General features: G+C 41.3%; 1 protein-coding gene across 8 annotated transcripts in view; it reads left to right on the forward strand.

The window, feature by feature from the left end:
- Crem (cAMP responsive element modulator) overlaps positions 1 to 20,655 on the forward strand; it is a 91,443-nt gene that overhangs the window by 48,624 nt on the left and 22,164 nt on the right. For 6 of the 8 annotated variants that reach the window (XM_023701915.1, XM_023701910.1, XM_023701909.1 and 3 more), the window contains 3 exons: positions 13,005 to 13,102; positions 13,453 to 13,595; positions 18,166 to 18,354. In XM_023701915.1, the coding sequence (XP_023557683.1) occupies positions 13,005 to 13,102; positions 13,453 to 13,595; positions 18,166 to 18,354 (430 nt within the window). Of the gene's footprint in view, positions 1 to 13,004; positions 13,103 to 13,452; positions 14,102 to 18,165; positions 18,355 to 20,655 lie in introns of those variants that run through there. The other 2 variants (XM_023701911.1, XM_023701920.1) reach the window with 2 other exon arrangements.

The following is a 20,655-nucleotide window of genomic DNA, read 5'->3' on the forward strand; positions in this document are numbered from 1 at the left end:
TGAGCTATCGCCTCGGCTCTAATGAGACAGTTTCAAAACCGATTAGTAGAACAGTTTCAATAATTAATACATTGCATACATTGTCTGTGTAGTGGTTATTCATAGTACAAGATGCAGACATGATATCCTGTCCAAATGCTATTAGTACAAATCTTTCTTCTCATTGAATTAAGAGAAAGTAGCTGTATATCTATCTTAACTATTTTGTATATACAGATACAAGATGGTCCTTCATTTATATCTCCTTTTTTTGTTTGGTTTTGGCAGAGATGGGTATTCATTGCCATTTAAATATTGTAGGTGCGTGAATTCAGCAAAAGAATCCTAGTCTGCCTAACACAGTACACGTCACCTTTCCTGAAGTAAAAGGTCCTTCTTGAAGCGCTTGTGGCTTTGTGAGTGATCTTGTTCTGTTGCCCTTCTATGCCATCCTTGTGTGGAGCTCACTCCAAGGGCATACCTCTATTCACCTGGAGCCTATGCAGTCGGTGTAGGAGTCTCAGAATGCTAAAATAGGAGACCTCTGCCAGACTCCACTCAACCAAATAGGTTGTGCACCACATGCCCACCCAGCGGGGAGGCTGCCTGGGGTCCACACCCACTGGAAGGACACAGTCCTGGTGGGTTCCTGGTCAGGCACCCCGCAGGGGGTGCTGCACCGGGCTCTGGAAGCTTCAGCACCTCGCCAGGTGCTGGAGCTGCCTCACACGCAGCACTCTTGCAGGAGCCCACTGTTACCATCTCAGGAATGGTATGAGCTTGTCATTAAGTACAGATGCCATTAAAATTTGAGCCCATTTTCATTACTCAACCTGGAAACAGGATTCCCAGAACTGCTTCAGGAAGTGACAAGAAGCAGTTGTCCATTGGTCTTGATCAATGGAATGTGTGTCCAATGTAAGGGTATTTTGAGGGGGATTAATAGCAATGTATCTCTCACTATAATAAAACATTTTAGAGCCAGGCCTGGTGGCACCTGCCTATAATCCCAGCACTTGGGAGGCTGAGGCAGGAGGATCATTGTGAGTTTGAGATCAGCCTGGGCTACATGGTGAGCTCAAGGCAAGGCTGAACTGCATAGTGGAACACTGTCGCAAAAAGACAAAATTAATTAACTTAAAAAAGAATTTTTAAGGGGTCTGGGGAGATAGCTCGGTGGTCTAAGCGCCTGCCTGGTGAGCGCAAGAACCTGAGTTGTTTCCCTGCTACTGCATGTGGTGCTGGCCCTGGAACCCTGGGCACCGTCTGCAGTCCCAGTGCTGGGGTGGCTGAGATAGGAGGATCATTACAGGTCTGAACTCGTAGCAAGACCCTACATCAAATAAATAAATAAATTTTAAATTATTATTTTTAATGTATTTAGTACAGGGTCTCACTACACAAATTGACTCATTGTGATCCTCCTGTTTTCAGTTTCCCAAGAGCTGGAATTACAGGCACGAACTAACACGCCCAGTCTTAGTCATCTGCTGAGTGAGCCCTGGGGGCGGGGCTGGCGTGACATGCTGGGGATCAAACCCTTACTTTAATTTTATTTTATTGATTGATTGATTGATTGTATTTTTAGGGAAGGGTCTACAGGGTGGTCAGGGTCTCACTACTAGATCAGACTCGGAGTGATCCACCTGTTTACAGCCTCCCAAGAGCTGGGATTACAGGCGCAAACCACCACACCCAGTCTCAATTGCCATCTCAGCGTATGGGGGGCGGGGAGGGGGTTTTGGGGCAGGGCCAGCACATTAGGCCCTGGGATTGAACCTCTGTGCTTGCTTGCAGGTGCTTTAATCTGCTGAGCTATTTGGCTGGTCCTTACATTAATTTTTTTTTTTTTTTTTTCCCAGAACTGAGGATTGAACTCAGGCCCTTGCGCTTACCAGGGAAGCGCTTATTCCACTGAGCCATCTCCCTGGGCCCTAACGTGACTGAAACCTTTGCTATGGTTTCTTTTTTCTTTTTTTTTTTTTAGCAGTATTGGGAATTGAACTCAGGACCCTGCGCTTGCCAAGGAAGTGCTTATTCTACTGAGCTATCTCCCTGGTCCCTCCTTACATTAATTTTATTTTATTTTATTTTTTGGCGGAACCGGGGATTGAACTCAGGCCCTTGCACTTGCCAAGGAAGCGCTTATTCCACTGAGCCATCTCCCTGGCCCCCCCCTTACATTAATTTTTAAAAATAAAAAAAAATTAAATTTAAACATTAAAGGGCTGGGGAGATAGCTCAGCAGTCTAAGCACCTGCTTGGCAAGTGCAAGGCCCTTAGTTTGATCCCTGGCCCTGCATGTTTGTGCTAGTCCCAGAACTGGGGCGCACAGTGTGGGCCACCAAAAACCAGGCATATACTTGTAATCCCAATGCTGGGGAGGCTGAGACAGGAGGATCACGATGAGTCTGAGCTGTGTAGTGAGACCCTGTACCAAATAAATAAAGATTTAAAAAATTAAAAAGCAATCCTAAAATATTAAGGGCAGGGACCACAGGACTTGTTGGTACTTAATAATAATTAAGGTTAGTAATGAAGGTTAGCTGGTGAACTCTGTCAGGGCAGTTACAGGCATAATGCCAGTTGCATATTAGTTTTGACAAAATTGATGCGAATATAGAATGACAGTTCCAGAGATTTAAGGATACACTTGAATTCCAGTATCAGGGTATATTATTTGTACTATTTTTCTGCCTTTACTTGGCAGCTTAATGGAAGATCAAGCCTATGAGCTTTTACCCTGTCCAGACTTTAGACATATTGAAAAAAACATGGTTCAAGAACCCATATAACTGTTCTCCAGAATTCGAGGGCTATTGTTTTCCTAGTTCTGTTTCTATATCAAGTATTACAACATGAAATCACTTTTGAAGGAGTTGTTGTTTCTTAAGGTCCTGAGAATTTCCTGGAGAGATAGTATGGTTTATACTTATCCAGCCCATCAATCAGCTGGCCATAGTAGTGTATGCCTTTACTGCCAGCTATTCCAGAGGCCAGGGCCAGCCTGGATATTTAGGGAGACCCTTTCTCAAAGCAAAAATCTTAGAAATGGGCTGGCAATGTAGCTTGGTGGTAGGGTGTTTGTATAGTATACGTGAGGTCCTCGGTTCAGTCTCTAGTTCCACTACAGATAGATATACACATAGAATTTGATGAATTTTGTTCCTTAATTTTCTTTTAGTTATTCAAAAGTAATCTCATCTCTTTGAGTACAGAGCATCTCTCCATAGAAAATGAGTTATATGTATTGCCCTCCAGCTAAAACTCCATTTTGTGAGATATATATATATTTAGCACAGGGTCTACAGGGACTCATTACATAGATCAGACTCATAGTGATTCTCCTGTTTTCAGCCTCCCAAGTGCTGGCATTATACCCTGGGGGCAGGGCTGGCACAGCATAGCATGACAGAGACCAAATCCTGGCCACTGTGCTCTTTAAACCCTGGCACTTTAGCCCACTGAGCTATCAGGCCAGCCCTTCTGTTTTTTAATATGTTTAAAAAATCATTTATTTATTTATTTAATCTTTTACATATTTATAGTACTCTTGGGTTCCCCTACAATTTCAAGTTCATTGTATTTGGATAGCTAACTCTACTTTATTTTTTCCAGACCGTGTCTATGCAGTTCAGGCTGGCCTTGAACTCATGTTGTAGCCCAGGTTGGTTTTGAACTGCCTCAGCCTCCCAAGTGCTGGGATTACAGGCATGTGCCACCATGCCGGGTTTTGTTTGTTGTTTTTAAGCAAAACATTGAGAGCCACTGGACATCTGGCAAGCTATCTATTCTATAGAGAAGAGTCTAATGATTTGCAGAAGTACACCATCTCCAACATTCCTGCATGGCCAGGTGTGTAGTGTAGCTGGAGTCCCCACTACTCAGGAGGCTGGGGCTGGTGTGCCCTCCAACCCAGTCGTCTGAACCCAGCCCAGACCACATAGCAAGACTCTGCTTGAAAAAATAATTTTCTACCATTAGTAATACAACTTTATTAAAGATGGGGAAAATAGCAAGGAAAGGAAAAGCTAGAGTTCACACTCCTTTCTTTCCTTCCACAGGGTCTGCGCACACAGTGGTGGGCAAGGGCAGGCACAGTGTCACCCTGTATTCTCTGGTGACCAAGGTCACAAGTCTAATTGTAAAGTTCCTGGCTCTCTTTCCTACCTTGCTATACCAGAAACTGGACATCGAGTCCCTTCTCTTTCAGTGTGGGAATTTGAAGCCAAGGGCGCTCTACTATTGAGCTGTATCCCCAGCCCTTTGCATTTTTTAATTGCGAGACAAGGTCTAAGTTGGGCAGGCTGGCCTGGAAGTTGTGAGCCTCCTACATCAGCCTTCCAAGTAGCTGGAATTACATTGTGCGCCACCACACTCAGCTCTCTTGTGTTAAACTTTTTTAATGCCCCCCCCCCTTCATGTGAACATTACAAAGCTTACTATTTTGCTGGTCTCTGACCTATGAACTCTCTGTCAGAGTTACTGGATGTGCTGCCATATTGGAGCTGATAGCTCAGCCTGTGTCCATACTTTGTTCTGTCAGCAGAAAGCCGGGACCTTGCTGAGTATACAGGGCGACATCAATATAGAGCAGCAGGTTCCAGAGTGCAACTCATAGAACCTTGGGTGAGACTGGGGATACTTTCAGAAGGTTCACTAGGGCAAAACTGCCTTTCCAATTTCTAAGATATTACTTTCCTCTTCTCAGTACTATCATTTGCACTGAGCACAAGAACAAGGGTTAACTGTTGTTTCCAGTTTGAATCAAGTTAGGAGCAGCGAACTGTGGAGTAGTCATTGTATTCTCCACTGCCAGTCATTCATTCATGGTGCAACAAAGTCAGTTTCATTTAAGAATGGCCTTGATGGAGCAATAAAAATTGGCAGTGACATTGAAATCCTAGCCCTGGAGGACATACTCTGTAATATTCTGCATCATGAAAGGATGCTCACAGCACCTGTGCTGCATACCAAAGGCCACATCCTGGAGGAAAAGCACTTGTGTTGGTTTGTATGTTATGATGAACTAGCTAGGGTTTTTCCCCCAATGGGATATGAATTTTCTCAAAAGAATGACTTACAACAAAGTAAATCTGTCACCTCAAGTGCCTATTGGCAATAATAAAATTCAGGTCTTAAGCAGAAATTTTGAATCTTGGAAAATCTATCTGCCGTTATGAGCTCAACAGCACACTGATGGGGTTGGTGGTATTTAGTGAGTGTGATTTATGATAGTGTATGGGGAAATGTGTCACCATGCACACACCGTAGTGCATTCCTACAGCCCAGCACTCTGGGAGGATGAGGCAGGATAGCAATTCTATCTCAGCCTGGGCAGTTTAGTCACTTAGGAAGCCACTGCTGGCTCAAAAGAAAGGGAGAGGCATGGGGTTGTATCAAAGAATAATAGTCATGATTTTCAGAGAAATGTTACAATACTCCTCCCTTCTTAAATCATTTTAAGAAGTGTGAGGCCCATATTTTCTTCACATACCAAGAGACACAACTTACTGCAACAGATTCCTTGCAGGAGAAAAGAAAGTCTAGCTGTCTTTCACTTTAGCCAGGCATTGAAGGAATTTGTAAAAAATGTAAACATGATGCCACTTTTTTCTTTTTTATGTAATTATTTTTCATAAATGTTATTTATATTAATACATAGTGGATTTATTATTTTTAAATGAGTTTTTAAGTGTTTAGAAATATTTCTCAATTTTAATTTCTAAGTTATTTTGTAGGGTGGCAGGTTTTTGAGACAGGGTCTTGCTATGCAGCCCAGGCTGGCCTTGAACTTTCTGCTGTCCCCCAGCCTCAGCCTCCCAAGTGCTGGGATTACAGGTGTGCATTTCTAGGGGAGGTTTATTTATTTATTTATTTATTTTTTTAAGGGGAGGTTTATTTTTTGTTTTTGGTGCCAATGACCAAACTTGCTAGGCAAGCGTTCTACCGCTGAGCCAAATCCCCAGTCCCAGATGTACATTTCTTATGTTGTCTATATCAATACATAAAACCAGGATGTCCTGAAGCTGCCTTGTACTGGCTTGCAAGTATAAATTTTTTATTTGCCTATTTTGTGTCAAGTGTTGTACATTGTAACATTGAAATCAGCCATAGTAGGAGTATTTGCATCACAGAAATCAGGAAAAGCATCAGGACTGGCCCGCCTTCCCAGCGTTCAGTTATTAAATGCTTACTAGCACTCAGTGGGATAAAAACCACACAGATTAAGCTATCTATGGTCATTATCAACTTTTAAATATAAAGATGTCCTGACACTAAACTGCATGAAAATTAGTTGTGTGGAGAAAAAGGAGACCCATGGCCTTTGGCAGAGCGGCATATTCCTTCGTATAATTCAGGATTACATTTTGTGCCGAGAACATTCACAGAATAAGTCTGTGTTTTCCCTGTGTAACTTGGCGCTGTTACTGGCTCTACGTGCGCATTTCTTTTTCTTTCCTCCTAAACTCTTAGGTAGGCGGTAAAAGCGGACGCCAGGTGAGCTCCTCATGCTCGAGCTGCGCATTGGTGGCCCCTGCTCCTGTCTGGCACTTTCTGTCCCTGTTGCTGAGGTCAAGTTCAAGTCTGGCTGAGGCTCTGGCTCCACGCTGAAGCCTCTCCTTACTGCTCTCTTTCTCCTTTGGACCCCTGACATTCGCATAGTGGAGCATTGAGCTTGTAGACCCAGTAGGGAAACCTGTGGCACACATGCGGCCGCGGGCTGTTTGTATCATTGAAAGCTCTGTCGTTGTGGTTCTTCTTTCAATGTATGAGCTTTTTTTAAAGCGTCAGTATTCAAGTTTAGTTACAGTGTTGGCGTTTCACGACAAATAAGGGAGCTTTGGGTTGCAGTTTGAGCCCTTGTCTCTGACTGGGTAGTTTGCCATCACTGGTAGTATTTGGTAATCTATTGCTATGACCAGTTTTGTCAATTCTTCTGTCTACCTTAGTGCACCTAGTACAATGCTCAACACATATTTTCTTTTGTGTGGATAATAGAATTTAAATTTTTAGACCTGCAGAAAAGTTTGCTTGAATAATAATGTAAATAAGCTTTAGTTGTTTTGTATTTTGTGGGGTTTGTTTTTTGGGGTGTGTGTGTGTGTGTGTGTGTGTGTGTGTGTGTGTTTTTTTTTTTTTTTTTTTTTTTTTTTTTTTTCTGTCGTTTTTGAGTCAGGGTCTTGAAATGCAATCCAGGCTGGCCTTGAGCTCACTTTGTAGCCCAAGCTGGTCTCTAGTTTGTAGCAATCCTCCTGCCTCAACCTTCCTGGGATTATAGGCATGTCCACCATGCCTAGCTTGTTCTGGGTTTTTGAAATGGCATCTAACCGTGTAGACAGGATAGCCTTGAATAATCATTTATTTATTTATTTATTTATTTATTTATTTATTTATGTGTGTGTATGGCCAGCTCAGCCCACCAGGGGTGCGGGGGTGGCCGGCATGTGGTGCTGGGGGATTGAACCGCGGTCCCTGTGCTTTGCTAAGCTTATCTTGTTCCAAGTAGGTGCTGCAGACCACTGAGCCATCTCACCAGCCCCTAATTATTTGTTGTAAACCCAGTTTTTAGTAAATCTTTTAAAGACTAGCACAGTAGGTTACAAATCACGAGGCCACATACAGGCTTCCTTCAAAAATTGATGAAGTTCCTATGGCTGTAGGACTACTTGTGATAGAAACTGGTGGCTTATTTCACTTCCAAGCCCTTTGGCTATTTTGACCAAGTCATTCAATCTTTTTTTTTTTTTTTTTTCAGAACCAGGTATTGAACTCAGGCCCTTGTGCTTGCTAGGCAAGCACTTATTCTACTGAGCCATCTCCCCAGCAATAATGAATCTTAGCAAAATGAAGCAGTTCCTACAATGATGGTGGCTTAGTGGGCAAGCATTGTTGACTAACAGGCTTAGCCTGTTTTGAGGCGAGCAGAGGGGAGCCTGGTGGTAGTTGCTGGTAGGGATCTCCATTGAAAGTGCTCAGAGGAGCAGGGAAGTGACGTGAGTCTCTGTGCCCAAAGGTAAGTGATGTTTCAGGCCCTGTGCCTGGAAGGTCTTCATCTTGGGAAAAGGAGTGTCAGGAGGTTACCTCAGCTCCATGACAGGACCCTTCTCTAGATTAGACACACTAGGACTTGACAGAATTTCTTTGGTCTGTGCCTTTTGTGCTTATAGGGGCATGAGTCCTTAGGAGAGTAGAGATGGCATCAGCTCACAGCTGAAATGCTACTAGACTTGTCATGTGTGAAGCACAGTTCACCAATTTATATTCTAGCTCCAGTTTCTCTTATGAAATTAAAGAAGGTAGTTCATACTCTGGCCTCCAAAGGCTTCACTGTTAGTAGCTGTGAGGTAGTTTAACTGCTTTGGAACCCTGTGCTCCAAACACTCTCATCCACCCAAGCATGGGCACCAAACGTGAGGAGCATGGGTTCTTTACACTGTGTCATACCAGAGAATAATAGTTCCAGGACAGGGACGTCCTCTGCATAGTAAGTACCCCCAGTTGTTTGTCATTTCTTAGAAGCAGAAAAAAGAGAAGTTGTCCAATCCTAACAGTGAATTACAGTGTTGTTTTCATTTTCGTTTTTCTGAGATAGGGTGGTTCAGGCTATCCTTGACCTCACGGTGTACTGTGTAGCCCAGGCTGGCCTTGAATTGGCAGCAATCTTCCTGCCTCAGCCTCCCATGTGTATACCATCACACCCAGCTGTACTTCTTAAAAATAGATCAAAACATTGAGAACAGGTCCAGCTCTAATCCTCAGTGACGATCATTTTTGCAGGTTTTTATAGCAGGATCAAGCACTGGAAGAGGTTCCCCATCTGTTACTCTAGTTGTTACTGTCAGGCTATGCCGTAAGAGTCCAGGAGTCATTCAGACACCACAACCATCACAGCCTGCGTGAACACACTGTTCTAGCTAGCTTCCTTCCTGGCTGATTTGTCTTGACTTTGGTGGGCCTTGTTCATTTTTATTTTACTAACTCATTTATGTAGACTTTATATACAAGTTTTTTTTATTAGATATTTGAGGGTATTTCTTTATGTGTGGTATGCGCTATTAGGCCCTTAGATGTGGCTGAGGACTTGGAGCATCATCAGCTTATAGTTTATAGGATGAATAATTGCCAGAGCAGCAGTTCCTGTCTTCTGCAAATGGTTCTGTGTTCAAACTCTGGTTTATTTACTTTTTAACAAAGCTCTGCAGTGGTGCTTAAAAATGCATTGAGGGGGGGCCGGGGAGATAGCTCAGTGGAGTAAGCGCTTCCCTGGCAAGTGCAAGGACCTGAGTTTAATCCCTGGTTCCACAAAAAAAAAAAAAAAAAAAAAAAAAATGCATTGAGGGGGGCTGGTGAGATGGCTCAGTGGTCTAAAGCACCTACTTAGAACAAGCTTAGCAAAGCACAGGGACCGCGGTTCAATCCCCCAGCACCACATGCCAGCCAGCCCCGCCCCTGGTGGGCTGAGCTGGCCACACACACACACACACACACACACACACTAAATAAATAAATAAATAAATAATTTTTAAAAAAATGCATTGAGGGTTTTTAGAGGAAGAGATAATCCATTCACACAATATGAAGGTGTGTGTTCTGGTATGTGTTCATGAATACTCAAGAGGTTGATTGAAATTTATTTTAAATTCAGTGTGGATAACCCTTAGAAATTATGTGTGCATGTGTTCATTTATTTGCGTGCTGGATACTGAACCCAGAACCTTATGTATGCCAAGCTACACCCCCAGTCTGAAAGTGACATTGGATTATTGTCATGTGGGTGTTGTGTTTATATATCATATTTTCTTCCCAGGTTAAACTTTGTCTTGTGTAGCTGTGATTGATATTGTGGTTTTGATCCAGAGATGTATGCTACTATTTATTGTTATTGAGGTTTGTTATAAATTCTTAACATTAGTTGGAGGCAAAATATTTTTGATCAACAGATGTAAATTGTTAAATTTACATTTTTAAAGGAATACTTTTCTTTTTTACTGAACTTATTTTGGTTCATTTTTAAGGTCAGTTTATTATGTTATTATACTTTAAATGCTGAGATTATTTGAACCTAAGAGATGACAAGATCTGATGAAAATGGAAAAGCGTGTGGTCTTACCCCTACCTTCATATTGACTATAGTTCATCTCAAAATAACGATGAGGGGGCTGGTGAGATGGCTCAGTGGTCTAAAGCACCTACTTAGAACAAGCTTAGCAAAGCACAGGGACCGAGGTTCAATCCCCTAGCACCACATACCAGCCAGCCCCGCCCCCCTGGTGGGCTGAGCTGGCCACACACACACACACACATAAATTAAAAAAAAAATTTAAGGGCTGGTGAGATGGCTCAGTGGTCTAAAACACCTACTTAGAACAAGGTTAGCAAAGCACAAGGACGGCGGTTCAATACCCCAGCATCACATGCCAGCCAGCCCCGCCCCCAAGTGGGCTGAGCTGGCCACACACACAAAAAAAAATTAATAAATTAAATAAATAAATTTAAAAAAGAATAATGATGAGAGAGGCAGCATGAGATGTGAAGTAGTCCACATACTTTATTTTTAGTTTAGTTTTAATCCACATACTTTAAAAGCTTGATTATCTTCAGTATAGGCATCTTTGTTGCTCAGAAGTGTAGGAATAATCTCATCATTGTATTCTCTATGGTAATCCCTTTTTGTTGTTGTTCTCTCTACCCAGATTGGCCGTCATGTTCCTTCTTTCTCAGCCTCCCCAGTACTGGAATTACAGGCATGTGCTGCCACAAACCCAGGTCCTTGGGCTTGCCAGGCAGGCACTTAGACATTGAGCTATCTCTCCGGCCTCTATGGTAATCCTTGATTCAAGAGTTTTTCAAATCTTTCTGGCCCTAGTGATGAAAAAAATGAAATCTTTTTATACTCCTCTTTGTATTAGGGCTTCTACTGGGATGCAACTATTTCTGCTTAGTTTTATCCAGGCTGAAACTGGAAGAACATATTGCCATATATTCCATGAACTTGTTTTAAATTTTGTTAAGTGAATGACTTGTCTTTGTAAGAGATAAATCTAATAGAGCTGCTTGTAGGATTTCTGCCTGTTGGACAGTAGACAAGGCACTGAACCTCTCTGGATGAACTTTAGTGTTCTCTAAATTGGGTAAAGTAATAGGCCACTTCATGTAAGCAAGTGTGATGATGATATGTTGATGTGGAAGCCTAGCATAAGTGATATTTAGTAATGAGGCAGCACTGTCTAAGGCAGCAACATTTTTCCAGGAAGCGCTGTTCACTGATTGTATGTGCTTAGGTGTGGGTGCTCATGACCAGGTGTGTGTAGTCACACACATAGTGGCTGTGTATGCACGTCCTTGTTCTTTGGGATCTGTATATTCTCATATGTATGTATATATGTATGTGATACTAGAGATTGAACCCAAGGCCTTCAACTAAGCTACATCCTCAACCTTTTCTTTTCTTTTTTTGAGACAGAGTCTTGCTAAGTTGCACAGGCCAGACTCAAACTTGCAAATACTCCCACTTCAACCTTTTTACTTGGATTCTTTTTTTTTTTTTTTTAATGTATTTGGTTGTTGCTGGGTCTCACCATGCAGCCCGCACTTATGATGATCCTTCTGCTTTCAGCCGCCCCAGAGCTGGGATTACAGGCATACACCACTATGCCCAGACTCTGGCTGGCTCAGCGCACCCTGGAGGCAGGACTGCCATGGCATGTGGTATCAGGGATCAAACCATGGTCTCTGCTTTTACCTAAGCTTGTCTAAGCAGGTGCTTTAGTCTACTGAGCTATCTTGTTGGCCCTCACTTAGATCCTTGATATTTTAGTAAATTCTTCATTGTACCTCAAATCAAATTCTCATATAATTTAATATCAAGTAAAGTGAGGTTTATAAACTCCGCTGCCCCATAGGCCTCAGAATTAAGTGACTGAGGACCGGGGAGATACCTCAGGAGAATAAGCACTTGCCTGGCAAGTGCAAGTGCCTGAGTTCAATCCCTAGTTCCACCAAAAAAAAAAAAAAAAGGAGAAAGAAAGAAAGAAAGAAAGAAAGAAAGAAAGAAAGAAAATTAAATGGCTGAATATTGTTGACAACATATGTTTTGTATTCATTATTCTAGTTTTCTGACTTTCCTTAATAATCAAATTATTGTAGCCCTACCTGACTTGAAAAATGAAATCATACTGAAAACTCAGATATATCTTTTAAGAAGAAATTCCTTATTTTCACCTTTAAGACCCACTACCATCAAGCCTAACCTACTCTTTATAATGTAAATCCTAATTTTAGCCATCCTAGTTTACATACTTATTTATACAAGTACTCTTTTTTTCTGTGATCCTGTCCTAGGCCTAATTTGAAGACCCTGTTCAAGCCAGCCCTGACATCCTAAAGAAAGCAGTGAAATCAAATCATTTTTATTGCCTCAGTCCCTACCTCACACATTCTGCTGGATTTGTTACCATACTCTCAGGGTTAGGATTTGGGACATAACGTGTCTTAAGTCTGACCTTCCCTGGAAAGCCTCACTTGACGATGGTAACAGTCTTCCCAATGCATTTCTTTTCTTTTGTATTTTAGGACAGGGTCACAGGGTCTCATAGTGATCCTCTTGTTTACAGCCTCCCAAGTGCTGGGATTACACACCCAGTCTCAATCGCCATCTCAGCTCGCCCCAGGAGTAGAGCCGGCATGGCAGGCCCAGGGATCAAACTCCTGGTCCCTGCCTCTGCCTAAGCAGACGTTTAATCCACTGAGCTATTTGGCTGGGCCTGCCATTGCATTTCTATAGTATTTATTATCTATTCCATTCTTGACCACACTTTTCTTTTCCACAACTTGAATGTTTGAGTTGGTGCTCTCTCTCCTGAGCCAGAGCACGAGCTCCAATAGTGCAGGTTCACTGCATCTTACTGCTGGGCCGTGCTTCAGCCCCTGGCTCCATGCTGGACACCACGACCTGAGCCACAGACTCCCAGTGCAGAAGATCATGTGTTTTATGATGCCTTTCAGAAACTTTTATGTTGTAGGTAGCAACAGTTACAGAGACGGATGAGCCTGCAGACTCAGAAGGTATAATTGATTCTCATAAACAGAGAGAAATCCTTTCACGGAGACCCTCTTACAGGTGAGTGAACATTTCCTACTGAATATTTTTTTTCCAAAAAGGTAGAAAAGTTATAGATCAAAGTAACTGTTTCTGGGGCTGGGGAGATGGCTTAGTGGAATAAGTGCTTCCCTGACAAACGCAAGGACCTGAGATCAAACCCCGGTTCTGCAAAAAAAAAAAAAAAAAAGCAACTGTTTCTGTATAGCTTTTCTTTAAAAAAAAAAATTAAAATGGGCACAGAATTTCAAAACAAGAACAGAAAATTAACAACGGTTGTTATATTCATATTGTTATCAAAATTGTTGCTCGCTTTTTTTAAAGTCTGCTTTCTATACCTTAATTACTTGTATTGTTACATTATATTTCAGAAGAATACTGAATGAACTTTCCTCTGATGTGCCTGGTGTTCCCAAGATTGAGGAAGAGAAGTCAGAGGAAGGAGGAAGGCCCTCTAACATCAGCAGCATGGCTGTACCAACTAGCATATATCAGACTTCCACGGGGCAATACAGTATGTATGCGGCAGTTGCTATGATACGGCACTAGCTTAAGCCTTCTCCTGTCACACTGGAGCAACTGGGCTGTTAGCAATACATTGTCCCATTTTAAAATGTGCCCTTACTACCTAAACTGTGGATCATAGAATGAAAAGTACATGTGAAAACAGTGGGAGATTTGAACTGACAGCATGATATACTTGTGGAAAGTAAAAAGTTTTATTGCTAAATATAGGAGAAAATTTGGGAATAAAAATAAAAGGGTTTTCTATTTATATGTTTATATTCATTGCAAGTTAAAGTTAAAAGTTTTCTGTTGTCTTTATGTTGCATGCAAGCATATATTTGTCTTCCATTCTTGGTTTTTGTTACCAACATATTACTAATCTAAAACAGGTACATATGTTTTTTCTAAATTATGTTTTAAATCAAATTCTGTTTTTATTACCCTCTACTATGTTAATATGCAGTACATGTTTTCCTAAAACAATGAAAATATGATTTAATTTTTAAAATTATAGCAACTGGATACATTTTACTTGAAATTTATGCACTGAAAGCTCTAAATAAACAGATACATTCACTTTTAGTGTTGTGCATTTTAATGGACTATTAATTCTGTGCTTTTTGCTCTAATTAAACAATATTTTTTTTCCAAAGTCAAGAGAAAAGATTGACAAATGAGAGCTGGGAAGCAATGTAAAGGGGGAAGAGAGGATGGAGGAAAAAGCTACATTGATACTGAAATATATGTGATAGCAAGTACTGTGATTGCTCAAATAAGGCATCAAGATTTTAGATACATGCTGCTGGGTGTGTGTGTGTGTGTGTGTGTGTGTGTGTGTGTTTGTGGAACCGGGAATTGAACTCAGGCCCTTATGCTTGCCAGGGAAGCTCTTATTCTACTGAGCCATTTTCCCGGCCTATCATGCTGTTTTTAAAAAGATGCTTTAAAAAGGCATAACAGTACCTAGAAAAGGCTCAAGTCTGTAAGTGCTGGTTGTTAAAACACATTATAATCTTTCTTGTAGTGGTGATAGATTTGCTTTATTAAACTATCGAACTAATTCTCTTTGGATGATTTTTGGGAAGCTTCTATGATGTTAGCTCTTAGAAGTGGGGTGTAAATAACCCACAGCCTCTTCAGGATGCTGAATGGACCTGTCCAAAGTTGGTGTTGTAATAACAATGATCACGCCTGACCCCCCACTGCAGAGTTAGACTTGAGGTGTTCAGTGTGGTTTACTGCTTCTCTGATAACATAATTACCGTCTGACTTGCATTGCTTTGGCAGCTGGGACTGTGATGTGACACCAGGCCCAGGTGTGCAAAGCTTCACACCTCAGTCCCTGGAGGAGGTGGGCAGCCCGGCCTTGTGCAGCTGCATTGGTTTACCTTGGAGGGTTATCCCCGTGTTGTCCTTTTCTCTGTGTCATCACAGGAAAAATGGGCATTACTGCTGAATAATGCTAGCACCTCTCAAAGTTCTGGATGTGAGCCTAGAGGCTGTCCTCATGACATTCCTTTAGCATAACCTAATGTGGCATAGGAATTCTCATAGAAGCAGTGATCCCTTTGCAAGGTAACAAAGAGGTGGACCCTATTGGTTAAACCCTGAAGTACTGAATGCTGGAGATCGTGACGACATATGGATGGTGTCTCCATAACTTTTCTCTTGTTGCTGGAACAAAATACCTGATGCCCAAAATTATGGAAGGACAGGTTTATTTAGCTCACAGTTCGTGGAGGTTTCAGTCCATGCTCAGCTGGCTCTAGGGCAGAGTAGCATGTGACGGAAGGCAGTAGTTCATGGCGGCGAAAAACAGCAAAAGCAACAAGAGCAAAAGGAGGAGCAGTCGCAGAAAGCCAGCCTCTTTTCTTTCATCATACTGTATTCAGGCTCTCTGCCACAGGACTCCCACCCGTAGGCCCTACGTTGGACCAGAGTTAGTCACAAACTCTAGAAGTCGCCCCATGACTGCATGAGGCTTTGCGGGGACAGCTAGACACAAACCACAGCAGAGAGCCTTGAGTGGATGTTTCAGCTGCAGAGAGTATGGGCAGGAATACTGTTTACGTCTACATTGATCACAGCGAGGCTTTTGCTTTGCATCTCACGTTTAATCTTTGAAATGGTAATACTTTAACTTGCCCAGTTCTAGGGTTTATGTGGAGACAGATGCGGCTAGCAGGTGAAGGGGACAGTTGTCGTGCTGCTGGCGCTACATTCACATCCACAGGGCTCCCCGCCCCCACCCCCGTGCCGCAGCAGCGCAGATTCCTTGGGCGGCTCCTGCAGGGGCCCGGCGACCCAGACCTCCCGGGGAGCTGAGGGGGTGAGAGGCCAGAGGCTGCCCGAGTTCCCGTGAGAACCTGAGAACTGCGCTTGGGAAGTGTAGCCTGTGTCTCTGCCACATCAGAAGTCGCGGACTCTGAAGGGAGTTTAATTTAGTCCTGTACAGCATGATGCTGGTTAGAAAGCTATATCCCACAAGTTCATGATATGAGAAGATGTAAATCATTTATTTATTTTATTTATTGATCACTTGCTCTGTGCTGGGCTCTTTGTGTTTTAACACACTGTGGTTATAATATCTCTGGCCATGTTTCTAAGGCATTGTTTTTATCACATCAAATGAATACCTTATCAGCTAAACAAACACATTAAAATATATGATAACAACAAAATTCATTATGTCCAGCCACGAAGATCCAAGAAAACAAGTATTTCTCCTCTTTTTCGCCCTCCTCTACGAAGTCAGATCTCTCCCCAAACTCTTCCATTGTAAGGCTGAGTCCCGAGACCCTTGAAGTCTTCGGAGCACCGACCATACCTGTTTTCAAGCGTGTATGGAGACCAATGCTCACCGCGCCCAGAGCTATGTTGTCCTGTCAGCTTCTCAACTCACCGGTGACCTGCAGCTGATTGTTCAGCTTCTGGCAACTGCATTCTGACTAGCCTGTCAGTGAACTAACACACTCCTCGAGGGTCTGTGCCGAAGTCTTCCACAGTGTTAACCTTGATGGGCAAGGTTGTGCACCCTCTAATCCTAGAGCTTGGGAGGCTGAGGCAGGAGAATCACCCCAAATACAAGGCCAGCCTGGGCTCTGTAGTGCGTTCAGGGCCAGCCAGAACTATTTTTTTAGTTAATTAATGTCTTAACCCTTAAAAATTAAAAATATTAGGCTGGGGAGATAGCTCAGTGGCATAAGCACCTGCCTGGCAAGTGCAAGGTGCTGAGTTTGATCCCCAGTACAAAATAAACAAGCAAACAAAAAAAATTTTTAAATGTCAATCCTTATTTCTGTACTAGGCACTGGAACCTTAGGTTAAAGACCTGCAAATTTATTATTTTTACTCTGTCATAATTCTGAAAGATGCATACTACCAGGTTATCACCCGCATGGCCTTTTGCTTCTGTATCACTAAAATTATTTGAAAGTGACTTGAAAATTAATTCAAAAAAAAGAAAAAGAAAGTGACTTGGGCAAAATTTTTAGTATATTTTAATCACTATTGTAATATGTCTACACTAATTTATATGTGTGGTGTTATTCTTTTTTTTCTTTACCTATTCTTATTTATTTTTTTAATTTTTAATTTTTTATTTTTTTCCCATAATTTTATTGAGAAATGTGGTGTTATTCTTATGACATGGTTTTATGATGTTTTTAAAATCTTCGTTGCAAAGCCTAGTTAGCTAGTTTATATTTGATTAAAATAAAAGAGATGACCCTTGGTTGTGATTCATTTCCATTGCTCAAACTAAAATGTACTGTTGTAACCTTTATGTTAAAACATATGGACCTTTCAGTTATTTTGAATAGTTGTTGTCTATTAGTACAATTTTAAGGCCAGACTTTGAGCATTCCTTTGAAAGTTTAATACATTAACTTTAACATGCCTGGCCAGTCTCAGCATTTAAAGGGAGTCTGCTTCATATTTGTTGCTAGTCCTGTAGTTGAGAGCACGCCTGTAGTTAAGTAGTGTTACCTTGTTAGGTCCTTTCCAGTTTCCCACTTTATATTTTAGAGTTATCTTGACATAGATAAAGATGACTGCTTTGTAAGTGTGAGCTTTAAAACCAAAATGTATGATATACTGTATATTCTGTGTTGAAAGCCACTTTCTTTTAGCGATAAGTTAGGAAAGTAGTTGGCCAAATGAAGGTAAAGTTCATAATTGCATTGCTTAGTGGAAATTTTACTGATCACTTCTTAAGAATGTTGTTTAGAACTAAAAACACCTAAGAGAATCAAGAAGGCCAAGAATCTAGACTCTGTCTGCTTCTGTTTTCTTCCCCTTAATTTAGTTGGGTGGCTTCCAGGGAAGAGGAAAATGCCTTGGTCTCCAGGAATGTCAGCGAGGTCTGAATAGAACACATACTCAAGTGTATATCAGCTTTGTAAAAGTCTCGTTCCACAAAGAAGTTGATAGTCTTCATCAATTTAGCATTAAAGAATAAGAGTAACTTAAGAATGAGAAGCAATGGTAATACGTAGCCTGCTGTATATTCTCCCAATATGGGATTATTAAAAATGAAGCTGGAAGTTCTCTAATATTTCTTTTCTTTTTCTATTAAGTTGCTATAGCCCAAGGTGGAGCAATCCAGATTTCTAACCCGGGATCTGAAGGTGTTCAGGGCCTGCAGGCATTAACAATGACAAGTTCAGGAGCTCCTACTCCAAATGCCACAATTGTACAGTACGCAGCGCAGGCAGCTGATGGCACCCAGCAGTTCTTTGTCCCAGGCAGCCAGGTTGTTGTTCCAGGTATATTTTATTAATCTAATACACTTAAAGTACCTATAGATTACTGTGTCATACCCTTGAGCGGTGGCTTCATAGTTTTGTAAAATAGGAGGTAGCTTTTGGGGGGAGCCAACTTGAAGAGGCTTGGAGAAAAGATATTTTAATTATTAAATAAATTAAGTAGATAGTATAATACTAATGTGTTAGATTTTACTGGCTCTAATGAGAGGTTCAGTTCAGAGTAGCATGACACAGAAAGGAGGTGGGAAGAGGAATGGTTTTTAGACTAAGCAGATAGCCTTCATTTAGGGGTCATAAATGTTGCACCTAATATATTTCTAATATCCTACTCTCTGAGGAATTAATATACAGTCCATGATGCCTTCAGTGTTGGTGTTTGCCCAGCTATTACATTCAAGCCTAAATTCAAGACAACTTATTTAAAAACAAGCCCTGGGTTTTGTGTTTTTATTTTTTATAGTCTGAGTCTAAGGAATTTATTCTAGCTCTTATGAAAGCTGACAGTAGCAAAATAAAATAATTATAGTGTAACCAAAGCTTTTAAGGTTATCTAAATTTTGAGTTAAACTTGAGTTAAGTATCATTTTAATTCCATTCAGTTGTGTCTATGTTACTTCTGTCCTTTTAGGTCCATTTGCTTAGGATTCATAGTACTAATTTTAAGGAATATAATATCAGTTCTTGTAGTTTGAAAGTATTGTAAATATGGAAGGAAGATTATAATTGATAAATTTGTTTATGGTGAATAAGCTTTACTCTTCTGTATTTTGGGAGTTTATATGGATTCTAGTATAAGAAGGATGAAGAAATAAAATGGTGATATTTATGGGATAAAAAAAGTTTATACTATCTACCTACTACTGTGATGTAAAATTATAGCCATCTGTTATATTTTCCCCAGAGTCATGAACCCTATGTGTTGAAGTGAATATTTCTTGGAGTAAATAGTCTTAAGGCATAGTTACAATTTTTTTAATATTTATTTATTTATTTATTGTGTGTGTGTGTGTGTGTGTGTGTGTGTGTGTGTGGCCAGCTCAACCCACCAGGGGGCAGGGCTGGCTGGCATGTGGTGCTGGGGGATTGAACCGCGGTCCCTGTGCTTTGCTTAGCTTAGCTTGTTCTAAGTAGGTGCTTTAGACCACTGAGCCATCTCACCAGCCTCTATAGTTACAAATTTGATACTTTGGCAAGTAATGTTTTTACAATTTTTTATTTTATATAATAGGTATGTAAATTTTGTACTTTGAACTTATTGCTTAAGTTTTTTTGTATTGCCTTTTATGAACTTTATAGTTTTAGTTTTTGGGGTTTTTTTTAGTACAGGGTCTCACTACGTAGATCAGACTCATAGTGATTCTTCTATTCTCAGCCTCCCAAGAGCTGGGATTACAGGCTGTGCCACCACTTCCCCAGGAGCGGGGCCAGCAGGGCATGCTGGGGATCGAACCATGGCCACTGCACTCTGCTAAGCAGGCACTTAGTCCACTGAGCTATCTGGCCAGCCTTGTTAGTTTTAGATTTTAGATTTTTTTTTTTTGGGGGGGGTAGCTCAGCCCACCAGGGGGCGGGCTGGCTGGCATGTGGTGCTGGGGGATTGAACTGTGGTCCCTGGGCTTTTGCTAAGCTTGTTCTAATTAGGTGCTTTAGACCACTGAGCCATCTCACCAGCCCTAGATTTTAGATTCTTAATCCATTTAGAATCTAAACTTTGTAGTATCAGTCGGGAATCTATTTTAACTTTTTTCTCTATGGAATCTCTACCAATGGTTTTTCCTCTCTCTCTCTCTCTCTCTGTCTCTCTCTCCCCTTCCTTCCCTCCCTCTCTTTCTCTCTCCCCCTTCCCTCCCTCCCTCTCTCTCTCTCCCCCTCTCCCATGCCCCCTCTAGGCTGGTCTCGAACTCCAGTGATCCTCTGCCTCAGCCCTCAGCCTCCCCAACATGCCACCATGCCTGGTTCCCCATTTTTCCTTTTTCGTATGCTAGTATGATCCTGCTTTGCTGTCTCATGGAACAAGTTCATCTTTTTGGGTTTTTTTGGTGTTTTTTTTTAATGCTGCTCTAGCTATTTCTTAATCATTCATATGTGTTTAGAGTAAGTTTGTGTTTCTAAGTAACAATAATAATGACAAGTACAAGCCAATGATGACATTGTATTTAATATATAGATTTTAGAGCTCAACCACAAACCAGATAACTCATTGAAATCTTTCTTTCTCTTAACAGCTTGCATTTTCTCCTCCATGGAGGTCTTTTTTTTTTTTTTCTTCTCTTTTATCTTTTTCTTTTTAAACATTTATTT

Source organism: Octodon degus, unplaced genomic scaffold, assembly GCF_000260255.1.
Source record: "Octodon degus isolate 3935 unplaced genomic scaffold, OctDeg1.0 scaffold00144, whole genome shotgun sequence".
NCBI classification, from domain to species: Eukaryota; Metazoa; Chordata; class Mammalia; order Rodentia; family Octodontidae; genus Octodon; species Octodon degus.